At 37.3% G+C, this 12,843-nt stretch overlaps 1 protein-coding gene across 1 annotated transcript in view; it reads left to right on the top strand.

The window, feature by feature from the left end:
* The window catches only part of PDSS2 (decaprenyl diphosphate synthase subunit 2), a 109,610-nt gene that overhangs the window by 62,820 nt on the left and 33,947 nt on the right, over positions 1-12,843 (top strand). Inside the window, exon 3 of the mRNA XM_063150964.1 lies at positions 5,776-5,974. Within this exon, the coding sequence (XP_063007034.1) occupies positions 5,776-5,974 (199 nt within the window). The remainder of the gene's footprint in view (positions 1-5,775; positions 5,975-12,843) is intronic.

Raw genomic sequence — 12,843 nt, 5'->3', positions numbered from 1 at the left:
AAAACCTAAACTGTAAAGCTATTTTTTTAAACAATACTTACATAAGTACTGGTTCATGTCTTGAGTCTGTTTCTTCTCTAGGAGTGTAGGAAGGATCTCTGAGAACAGGAAAAGTAATTGATATCTCCCTTTTTAACAGTTTCTATGCTTATGAAATCTGTAATAACTGAAGTAAGATCAAAGCTATTTAAGTTTCACATGTCCTGGTTTGTGGGGATTAAAAAACATACCTAGGCCTGCCACCACATGTCACTGTTCTTTCAATACCTGTCCCTTGCAGAATGTCCTTTGTATCCTTCTGGCTAATGAAGTCCCAACATGACAAAATTTGTCTGTACAGTAAGTGCATCTGATTCTTAACCATGTCAGCCCAGTCCACCTGCTCCTCCTTGTTCACACAGCTGCATTGTCACTGGTTTCTGGATCTTGCAGTAGCCAGGTACTTCTTACTGAGCAGGTTTACTCTTGATATTCCCTTCTTTATTGGTCCCAGCCTGCGTGCCTGCCTCTGAGAACTGGAAAGCATCCGTTTGACTTAGTGTTTCTGTTGGTATTTTCCTTCTGGCTTTTCAGATTAACACTTATTCCTTTTAAACTGAGCTTGAGGTAATGATCTTTACCAGGTCTTTATCTAGATTCTCTCACCTATTCTCCATAATTGATGCTTTTGTTTCCAGGCTGGGATTATTTTTCTTTTAGGCTGTGTGACTTGAAAGGGGAGTTGCTGTGATGAGGCCACCCAGCCCAAGGACAATGTGCTATAGGTTGTGATCGCTGTTCTTTGGCCACTGATGCTGATCATAGGAGTAAGGCAGACACAAGTTCAGCAGTTAGGGCTTCGTTTTGCTGGGGATGATGGTGCAAGTGTGGATTCCTGCAGTCTAGTACGGGTAGCTGGCTCCCAGGCTGGAGGGCTCCTGTCTGTGCTGAGGTGACACAGCGGTGGCCGTGGTGGCGCATCAGTGGCACTACTCAGAAGCTGATACAAGTTGGTTCACTTGGGTGTTGCTGTCTGGAGTACAAAGTGGGAATTGGTTGTTCTGTGGTGCCCCTAACAATGAAGCCAAGACCTGTGAAAACCCTTCTTCAAAATTCCTGCACTAAGGAAGGGAACCAGACCCTGACTTCCAGTCAGGCTGTTCATTCTCCACTGCATACCACCTACAATGCTTAGGGGAACTGGCTTGCCAAGTTCAAGCAAATATCTGCCCACTAAAAATCAGAAAACACTTTCAAATCCTATAATGGGCTGAGGGAAGATCTTACTAAGACAAGTTATGGAAAAGAACGTAAGCAATAATCAGTGGTGGTGGTGACAGAGTGTGAAAATGTAAGATCTTTTCAAAAATAAATGAAGAAAAGTACATGAAGGAGCATTGATAGAAATTATGCTTAAAAAACTTTGTGATACTAGGAAGAGAAGGAGATGAAAGAGGTAGGATATGTAGCCAGTTTAAAAATAAGGTGATTGTTAGGAATGCAATTAAACAGCATATTCAACAAACTTCATAGATTTGATGTCTTTCAACTTGATTTATCCCTTAGGTGGAAGACACTCCCACATCTTAAGACCAAGACAGAAGGAACTACAGAAGTCTTGGTCTCTAGCCTTGTTAAAGGATAGGAGTTGGTAGATGTTTTCTGCTGGTTAACAGATACATCAGTCATGGGAATACAGTGAATATTTGGCCTTCTGCTCAAATCTGCTGCTTTACCCTGAAAATTTTCCCTGTTAGTGAAATGACAGCATCTGCCATACATATTGACTGGCCTAAACACCTGCCCCCCTGCCATTTAATTTCTTGTAAAAGACACCATTCACAGAAGATTGGAATGAAACTTTCCATCACTGTGATGCTATTTGTTACTGACTGTGCATTGTTCTTCTAATCATGGTTTATTAGTCATGGCACTGACTTTGACAAGTGAATGGCAAAAAGAACTGTAAAAACCACTGCCCTTTCTTGCTGTGTAACTAAGTGAACTATCTTGGTGCAGCGCCAGCTAGTACCCAGAGCATACAGGATCAACACGAATGTAGTTTAAGCACCTCCTTGTCTTCATAGAACTTTTCATGGTTCACAAAAAAGGTAAAATCAGATACTAAGTGCTGCCCAAATATATAGTCAGTACCTGAAATTATTACTTTAATTCTTTAGTTAATGCTTTTTCATATGTAATTTTCCATTAAAGACACTATTTCTTTTTATTTCAAATTCATAGGTGTGTATATATAAAGATTATTATAGTTGTCATTGAAATGGAATGGATGCTGATACTTTTAAAAAAATTTTTAAAGTCCTGAATGCTTTTCATCCAAATCAATTCTTTTTGTATTGAAGAGAAACTATTGAATTGACAATCACAGAGAAAATGTTCAAACCTTGGGTGTGTACTGTTAGTCACTTTAATTCAAAGCTTCAATGATAAGAGTTCTTTAAGAATTTTTGATCTATCAGTTTCATTGTCTTTGTTCATTGTAGTTGCCTCAAAAAATGTCAAATATGGTTTTTAGTGGCTAATTTAAGTCTTTGGCCCATTTCTGTGAAATATTGTGTTTAAAAATGACACATTTTAAATTATTAAATATTTTTTTGCGTAGCCTGTTATCCCTTGAGAAGCCTAGTATAGTTCTGATGGTTAGCTGATAATGAAAGGTATACTAACTCAGGTTCAATACAACTGTACTATTTAATGTGTCTCTTTTATCATATGTTTTACAGAATCCTATTATTTCTTTTTAGAGTAGGACTTGAAATTAGGAACTTTGGTGGTGGTTTGCAGGGAATTCTTACTTCACAGGTGAAATGTGTGGAAGTGCGTTAGCATTTGGTGATAAAGCTTTCCTGATTTTTAGCACGTTCCATTTGGGAACTTTGTGTGTTTAGAAACGTTGACTGTTTTCTCAGTACAACCTTGTACCAAGGTAAGAACAGGTAGTTCTTGCGGCAGCCACTTATTTTTTTGTGACTGTGGGCTCTGGAGTGAAAACATGATGGAGGCAGTCAGATTTTGTCATCCCATTGCCCTCTTTCTAAGTGCAGTATTGCTAAAACATTATTTTTTTTTGGTATGTTGGGATTGACTGCTTTCAAATACGAAATTATTTAATCACTGAATTGTATTCAGATGGAGAAAGCTGTGTATAGTATTTCTTCAACCATTTAGCAGCAACCTCATAACAGCAGTGTTTATTTGTTGGATACTGCTCTTTACAAAGTCATGTAAAGGATCCTCCTCTATCTGTGGCATTGTGCACTTGTATATTGTGCCTGGGTATTCTAGGGATTATCACAAAAAGCATTAAAAAATGCATTGCCTGGGATTTCTGCAATAGCATTGATTCTTGTATTTTCTGTCTGCTAGAGAGAGAGTGGGAAAGCAGTATGTAAGATCAGAATTAGGCATAGATTATCTGCCTAATATGATTCTTGTTAGCACAAATAATGTGAATACTATTTGAAGAACAAACGGATTATAGGAAAAGAAATGAAAACATCCAGATCCTGAGCATGTGGAAAGCATGACACTGATGTATTTGTGTAACCTTTTCATGAAGAGCGATGCTGAAGTCAAAGAGGGGATTTTGATTTCCTTCATTAAGAGCTTATTAAATGAAGAAATAGGACAGTCGTTGTTTTGCTTCAATAGTTGGGGGTCACAGAGGCGGGCCTGGTCTCCTCAGGAAATTAATGCCTGCTTTCAGCTGGGGGAAATGAGCCGTCGCCGGAGCTAGCTGCAGCTTTATGTGCTCGTCACTAGGGATCCCCATATGTCCTGGGATCTGCGGCAGGCGGAAATGGCAGAGCTCGGCGGCGGGAGCAGAGGGCTCTCATTGCTATTCATAACAGGTAGCTCGGCTCAATCTGCCCAGAGCAAGTCTGTTTAATGTTGATCAGCTGTCCATCTGATAAACCGAATTGATACGGACATTTCCTCCAAGGGCTGCCCTGACAATGACAGCAGGAGCATCGGGATGTCTTGTTAGTCTTTTTCTCCGAGCTTGAAAATTTATTAACCCTTTGTTAGAGCCGAGCCAAGCGTGATTACAATACCGCGACTGGGTTATGTGAGTTTCTACCTCACGTCTTTGAAAAGCAGCCTCAACCTTCAGATTTATTGTCTACATGGAGAATGAATGTTTGGTTTTTGAATTGTTTTTGTCTGCATGGAGACAACAATTTGTGGATTATAAAGGCAGCTTTTAAAACAGCTCAGGGGGTTTTTTTTGTGCTTGGCAAAATACATCGGGAACCTCTATTTATCCTCTCCCTCTGCCTTTTGTTTGCTGCCCAGGCCGTATGACCATCCCATCTCTTCTCTCTTGCTAATTGGCACCAAGCACTGCCCTGAAACACTTGCTGCCGGGACTGTTCACAGGTCACATATATTTGGGGCAGAAGGTTTCTTTAGATTAATATGGTTTGGGGCAGTTGGAACACATGTGCACCGTCCAGAGCAAACAGAATTAATTTGCTCAGCACTGTGCTATTACTGAGGAAGAATCTAACCTGAGCGTGTACCAGCTGGTATCTTTGTACATGAAGGTATGGATCAGTTTCGTTACTCAATGAATCAGTGTTGGCCACTTCTGAGTAAGCACAGAGAACATAACACGCCTTTATACTAATGTTGTAATTAATTAGAACTTTAAGGCCTTTAGTCATCTGTTTAATTAAGGGCATGGATTGCATTTTGCTCATATGTGAAATCTCCATGGCAGAAAGGGAACTGCTTGAGTCAGAGAAGATGTGAATGTGCTGAAGATTTTGTAAGAATGAGTCCTGTGTGTATCTAGCATTAAAAGGATGCTCCAGAGCATTGCTGTTTCCCCCACCCTTTGGCCCTGCTCAGTTATTTTGTCTGTTCAGCACCCCATTGTCATTCTGAGCTAAGGTGACATCTCTGGGCTTCTTAGAGTGACAGTCACTGTTGCCGGCTACAGGATTGAATTGTGGGAGAAGGGGGTAGGAGAGGGCTGTGCTAATGACTCTTTTCTTGCCTTTTCCAAAAAATTAAAATAGAGAGCAAGCCTCTATGGAATAACCTCTGTGATAAGCCTCTCACAGGGGTTTGTAACCCCTAAACTGAGAATGTATATGTTATATGTTGGAGTTAGAAGTGATTTGTAAACCTATCCAATAAAATTGGCCCCTTTGCTAGATAGTCACCTTTGCTTCTGACTAAAACCACCAGTGAAATATCATTAGTACACAGTTCTAAAACATTCAGCTGTTTTTCCTCTCCTGCCTGAACCCATCCCCTTTGGTAGTATTGAACTGCGAGGTATTCTGTTATTAATTTAACTCTAATTGGAGCAGTCATTGACTGCAGCATTCTTACATTGTTTGGATTGGCTTGCTCAGGACCCCCCTGCTGATATGTCCTTTGTTTCTTTCTATCATTACTTTCTGCTTGGCATTTTCTTCATGTCAGTGTCCCTCAAGCTTCTGGTAGACAAAACAGAAAAAAGAAAGCACCCGTGAGGACTATATTGATTATTTTGCTTTATTTTGTGAAAGAATTCAAACAAAGGGCAGCATTCTCCCAAGTGGAGCCTGTGGTACCTGTGGTTTGCCTGGAAATACTTAGTGACAGTTCTCTGTGTTTGACACCTCCTGGTTGTGGCTTCTAGAAGTACATAGAAGAGCTCGCATGATAATTAATAAAATACCTGTTTAGCACGTATGGTTGTTTGTTTATTTTCACTAAGAATCTCTGTTCTACTCATAGCATCAAACATAATTGTGCTTTTTCTTTCTTTCTTTCTTTCAGTCAAAGAAGTCTGGCTGAGATCACGGAGCTGATCCATACTGCCTTTCTGGTGCATCGTGGCATAGTAAACATTGGTGAACTCAAGTCCTGTGATGGCCCTCTGAAGGATATGCAGTTTGGGAATAAAATGGCTGTTTTGAGTGGAGATTTTCTCCTAGCAAATGCTTGCACCAGCCTTGCACAGTTGCAGAATACCAAGGTAAAAAAAGAAAAATTCCTCTACTGCCAAAGCAAGTAAATATTAGCAAGTATTTTGAAAGAGAGACCCCCCTAAAAATCAGCAGCTATGTATGTATATGTGGAGCATCATTTAAAAATCAGCAGCCTTACCATTATAGCTGTCAGTTTGGCAGTCTGCTGTTGCTGTGAATGTGTTTAACAGTCTCCTATGGAATTACTGTGATGATATCTTCAGTATACATTCTGAAGCACTGAAGTAATGGATGAGTGGTCAGTTTGGTGAGTTTAAGGCATACTCATTACATGTTAGGCTACAACACCTCTGGTGTTGTACAACTCCCAGCTGAAGACATGTTTGGTCTGGGTTTTTTGTTTTTTTTTTTTACTTTGTGCTTTGTGAGAGGTTTTCTGTCTTAGATAATTTGAGGAGCAAAAGGCTTTACTGTTTTGTCTCAGATGACTTTTTGCTTTTAATATTGTTAGGGATTTGGATGTGCCTGAATATTGGATTGCCCTACTAATGTGTATGTACTGGCTTCTGAAGGACAACTGCAATCCAACTGCTTAGACAAACTGTTTGAAACTTTACAGGGAGATGTTTTTGATGAGAAACAAATTGAGTATATGTATTATCTTAGAAAATGAGATTGATAGAGACATTAAGAGATCCTTTGTCTAGTCGGTTCTTCTTTTTGCCAGATAGAATCAGCTATACAAAATAATTCTTGATCCACATTTATCTAGATTGTTCTTAAAACCTCCAGTGGTGGAGAGGGATTCTTGGGCATCCCTGTGCCAGCCTAGTAGCACCTGCATGAATGGCTGAAGAGCTAAGTGTGCCATTCCAGTGGGAACAGGAAACAGTACGTTTTGCAGAGGTGCTTTTCATACATTTGAAGATTGCGGCCATGTTGTAATGTACGATAAATGTTTGTCATGTGCAATTGTCAATAATCAGCATCGCTGTAATTGTCAGCCTGAGTAGTCTATTTTTTTTAGATTGTCATGCTAAATCTCCTTGTTCTGTGCTCCTTTGATCATAAGTATGACAGTTTCTCTCAGAAGTGGTGTCATTTTCTAACACAGAGCTGAGATTCAAGAGAAGAGACAGAAAATGAGATGTCAATCTGCTGGAATAGTGGGTTAAGCCATTATAGTGCTAACTTGTAGTAAGTATTAGGAAAAGAAATAAATAGTGCACACCATAACCGAAATGGGATGTAATTGATTTTAGTAATTATTATTAATTTGTATCAGCTATTTTTTTTTAGTACCCTGTAAGTTTCTCAAGACAGACCAAAGGATTCAACCCTACATCAATTTTCTGTTTCAACATAAGAGGAAACTTTTGCAAAATGTAGCAACTATTACTTTGGGTTTAGTACATCATTAAGTATTGCAGCAGGAATGTATAATCCCTGAAGACTTGCCAGGAAACAAGCCTACAGTGAAATGAAGCACAAGTGCAAAGAAATACTTTTTTTTTTTAAAAGCAATCATTATACTGCATGTTGGAAAATTCTGCCAAAACATTTTAGCACTTTTTTTCATTTTTCTGACATCTAAATACTTTCATAGTTTCTACATACGATAAGTGGGATGCCATTATGGAAACTGATTGACTTAGTAAATTATTCTTTTTCATACGTCTAACCCTACTAGCAAAGTTAGAAAAATTGAAGTACAAGCTATAGAAATCTCTTGACAGGTGCAATGATTTAAACATACTGTATTTATTCTTTTGTAAATGATGAATTTTCAAATCTGGCATCTGTTTTTTAGCAGTGTGAAATAACTGTGACTTTTTTCCTTCATAATGTTTTGTGTTCTTTGATGTAAAAAGTAAAAATCACAGTACTGCTTTTTTTGCTGGCATTTAGCAAATTGGCTAATGAAATGAGCAGCATTTTATCATGCATCGTACTGACCATGGTAGCCATAACCTCCATAGACATGCATAGCTATTGTGTAGACCAGAATTTAAATTAAAGGGGGGTTTAACATAACTGAACTCCTTGCTACCAGGATAATTTTATTGTCTGTTAAATTCATGTCTGAGCTTGTATATGATGCATTTATCTCTCTGCTTCTCTCGGGGCTGACAATTAGACGTGAAATTCTGTAGTCGTAATGAAATGCAGAGCTATTTTATAATTGCCAAGGGTAAAATTAGCAAAGTCAATTATTTTCCCTTAGGCTTTTCCCTGTAGATATTAAAAGGCTGCAAGGTAATTGCCTTAGGTAACACTTTGATTTTTAAATAACATTAAATATAGGAATTGTTGTTGTTAATTCGTAGTAATTTTCTTCTTCTTGCTACTGTTATAGAATATTACTGTAATGATGTTAACAATAATCAAGGCTCAGGGTTTGTGTTTTTGGGGTTTTGTTTTAAACTAGTGCTCATATCTCTCATTAGTTTGCAAAAGTTATGCCAAAAAATATTTTGGGGTGGTGTATTGGGTTTTATGGTTTTTGATCTCTGAGATACAAGGACTCTAGATTGCTTTAATTGTCAGTTGGAAAGCCTCCTGTAAGGTAAACTCTGCTGTTGTGCTATTACAAAATCGTTGCAAATTTTGGTTTTTGAACACTTAACAATTCAGAAGAAAGCATTCTCATTTTCTGCATTGTGAAATCATGGTACATTAATTATGAATACAAAGTTGGTATCAACTGAGGCTAAAAATATTGAAGGGCAGATGCATGTGAGTGCTACATTTTTGTAATCATGGCAAAGTCCTACATCTTTTAAGTTAATAAAAACTGTTGAAAATGAGCACTAATTTCTTCAAAAGCCTTCTTCTTAAAAAGTACAAAGCATTAGATTGGTAGATGTGTTAACACTTCTTTTGTACTTTTTGATCACCTTATATAAGCTAACCTTTTGGATGGTGGCTCTTGGCCTGCTGATTGCAATGATAAATTATGTTGTTGATTGAAAATTATATGGATAAAGCCTTACTTCAGAACTGCATCCTGTAGCAGATTGTTTATTGTTAATTCATAGATTTTACAACAGAATTGAGCCCAAAGATGAATTGATTTGGGATCTTTTAGTAGTTGTTATATCAGCAGTGGAATGGTGAACCTTTGGCAAGGAAGGGCATGTTTGTGTTTTGCTGCTTAACTAACAATGCAGTAATGTGTGGTGATGTGCTGACTTGTTGGATTGGGGTGTGTTTATATGGGATGACAAGGTTATTTTGATAGGTTTTCTCATTTTGAGGCTGCAATGCTCCAATACTAGGATCATGATAAGATACATGTAATATATATGTAGAAGTCATTGTAAATATGTAGGTTGGGAGTGATGGGAAAGTAAATTATGTTTGCCTAACAAAATAAGGTACCTCCCAGCTATCCTGTGGGATATGTCACCATAAGCAGTTTTAAATAAATGTGCTAATAAATTATTAAAATGTGTAAAACGATCTGTTTAATGAATGGTTCTTCATTGCCATCTGAAGACAGTATGTCTTTAACATTTGTTGTCTTGCTTTGCCTAGCCAAGGATGTGGGGATGAAACTGCTAAAAGCAAATCTTTTGAATAAAAGTCCCTCTTTGATAGCAAAAAGTGTTAGTTTTGTCTTTGATTTCTGCTTAAGTAACCTTCACTTCCTATAATATTTTTAGGCTGGCATTCAGATGGAAACATAGGAAAAGTAATAACCATTAATTGGCATTTTTGTCACCTGTAACGTGGATGTGGGATATGGGCATTTTTACCACGAGTGATGTGTGGATACTGACCACGATATTATCAAATAATGTGCTTTTTCAGTGTTTGTAACAGAGAAGTTGGAAGAAGCCTGTCACAGCATCAAAGCTGGTGCTTCCTTGAGCATCTGAATCATCAACTGTCTTACAAAACTATTGAGGAGATGCTCAAAAGGCATAATTATAACCAGTTTTGATGCTCTTACACTCTAAAGAGAGTGATGCATAGAACTTCAGAAGGCTGAAATGGTGCATTTTAGTGCAATGCCTAGAAAATGGTAAAATAGTTTGCAAATGCATTTATTGCAACCTCATGAAGTGATAAGAGGGCATCCCTTTGTATTTAAAGAAAGAAAACCCACAAACCTGCCAAACAACCAAAACAAAACCACCAAACCCCAACATACACAAAACAACAACAATAAACCTCCGCAAAGGAAGAAAAAGCCTGTCCCAAAACCATCAAGTATGTGGTATGGTAGTGTTCTCTGTGGTTCTTACTGAAATCTTAAGAATTGACTCAATTTTTCCCACTGTAATTCAGTACCTTCTTCTTGAAATGATTGAACTCTTCACAGAAACACTTCAAAATCTACAGGCTGAAAGCTTGGAACTGGATTTAAGAATCTTGTCTGTCAATGTAGAGCTCTGCCAGAAGACCACATTGTAGAGCATTGTTTTATTAACTATTATTTGTTCATAAATAAACAGTAGCACAGATGTAGTACTTATGTAATGGATCCATTTCCTTATGCTAAGTTTATGTATTCCTAAAGGCATAAGTGTGCTGTTTATCAAATAAGCCTTGTGTTTACATAAACATCAATAAGTTACTAATTTAAGTCCTCCTATGTCTTCCTGTTGCAACCACCTGAAGGTGCCCTGCACTTCAGATAAGAGCTGTTTATTATGAACTATGGTTTCTACTTCTGTAGCATCAGTTGTGGTCCTGTGGGGAAGGCTCAGTTTGGAACTTAAGCAACCGTGGTGTCCAGTGCAGGATATTGAGAATATCCTCTTTGTGAAATTGTGCCAGTTGCTCTTTTGAAGTAAATTGACATTTTTGAGCACTGACAAGCAAGCCAGGTTAGAATTTACAATTTTAATTTCATTTAACAGTGTTACTTGTATCAGACTTTTTCATTCCCTGAATGATGTCAAAAGAGCATAAATGTGTAAAAAAACCCCATCATGAATCTGCCAAGAAATACCCTTTTAAAATGGATACTAAATGTTAATAGTTGCCATTGTAAAGGCAACCATTAGCAGGTATTGGCTTGTAATAGATTCAAATTACCATCCATCAGAACAGTGCATTTTGTTTGAGGTAAGTAGAAGGTCCTCCTTCTTAAATGTAGTGGAGATGTTATTTTCAGAGCAATGAAAGTTCTTTTGAAAGAGAGATTCTTCTTTGCTATCTCTGGTGGAAGATTTGAACCATAAATATCTGCTAAGTATATTTACAGCATATATTTTTATTATATTTTACATAACATAAACAGAGAACTTTATAACCTGAACTTTCCTACTGGGATTCAGTAGCTTTATTGATCAGACAATGCAGGATGAAAAAATCATGGAGAAACATTGAGTACAGAAGTAATGTGCTTGCTCCCAGTTACAGTATTCATATAGAAAACTGAAGCTGGTGATGGAACCGTTTTTGAATCTTTTATATATTTTTAGTTGTTTTTAACTCTTTGCTCCCATATCGACTTTCTTTTTCTTCCCAATACAAGCTGCTGTTGGAGATGAGTATCTTTAAAATGATCAGCTTACAGAGCAGCTGGGTGACAGGAATTTGGGGAGAAGCAGAGATCAGATTAGATCAAATTTGATTAAGAGGCAGTTTATAAAGTTTGATAATTATGTTGTCTTCTTGAGGGAAAAAAAAAAAGAAGAAAAAAAACCCTTCAGATTTTTATGTGGAGAGCTGATTAAAGAGCTTTTCTGAAGCCCTTTATCATGTCTGGCTTGGTGCACGTTCCCCTGCAGCACTGTTTGATGATGATGTACTGGACAAGACAGGGAGTAGGATAGTATCTATATTGTTGAGTATTTTTGTTTTAATTTAGTATTTTAGAATGCCACAGGGGTGTGTCTCAAAACCAGACATTGCTGAAACATGCCAGTGAGTTTAAAGAGCTCTGAGCTGATTTATGGAAAAGTACACTTAAGGAACACTGCTTTGTCTGGATGCTGGGGAGAGAGAAGAAAACCAAGAAAGAAGTCTAATGTTTTTGGACCCTTAAACTAATGGGAGATGACACAGGGCAACATAGCTAACATGACTGAATTATTACATAATAAAGCTCTTCCTTAGGTGACCCTGAATAAGCAGTTCGTAATCTTAAAATATTGAGATACTGAATATTGTCATACAACTTAGCATAGCTTTTATTGGAGAGTGCAAACACACTCTTAAATACTGAGAAATGCATAGTAATTGATAATTATGTATGAACCATAATGAAGAAAAGTTTTATTTGTTATAATTATTATATTTAGATGGCACCAAAATGTACTAATTTACATATCCTTTGAGAGGTAAAATTAGATTTCATTTAACTGTAAAGTAAAACATAAAAGAGATGGTAATTGAAACAAACGTTATGTTAATTTAATGGACATGTATTGGTTTTTCTTCCAAATGTTCTCAAACAGTGAATTTTCAATAAGATTTATTTACTGAAGTTTTATTGACAACCATGTGAAATTCCTTTAGTAGGAAAAAGGCAATTTTTGTTATAGTTGGTGAAAGTATTGAGGCATTAGCAGGGGAAAAAAATCTTGTGTGTTACAGATAAAAGCTTAAAATCCATTGGAATCAGTACCTGGTAATCAAATGTTTCCCACACCACTGCTGTAAAACTTTTGCCTAGCATTTCCGCTGTCATTAGAGACAACAGCTTTTATGATATTGATGATGACAATAAAACTGTGGAATGATGCTAGTGAATCTCCTAATTACTGCATTGTACTCTTCTCATGGTCTCTTTTGATGCTTGTGCATGTGGAACAGTTTCTTGGCAAGTGCATCTTTTGCCATTGTTCTCAAGAAGTAGCCCCTCAAATGACACCTGAGCAAATGAAGCATTCTGTTTTCTGAATAGTGCACAGGATTTTTTCTATTTAACATTTGCTATGTATAACCAGTAATATAATTG

This window comes from Melospiza melodia, chromosome 3 (assembly GCF_035770615.1).
Source record: "Melospiza melodia melodia isolate bMelMel2 chromosome 3, bMelMel2.pri, whole genome shotgun sequence".
In the NCBI taxonomy this organism is placed as follows: Eukaryota; Metazoa; Chordata; class Aves; order Passeriformes; family Passerellidae; genus Melospiza; species Melospiza melodia.
Note: the sequence above shows the minus strand (reverse complement) of the source record. Positions and strands in the feature narration are given on the sequence as shown.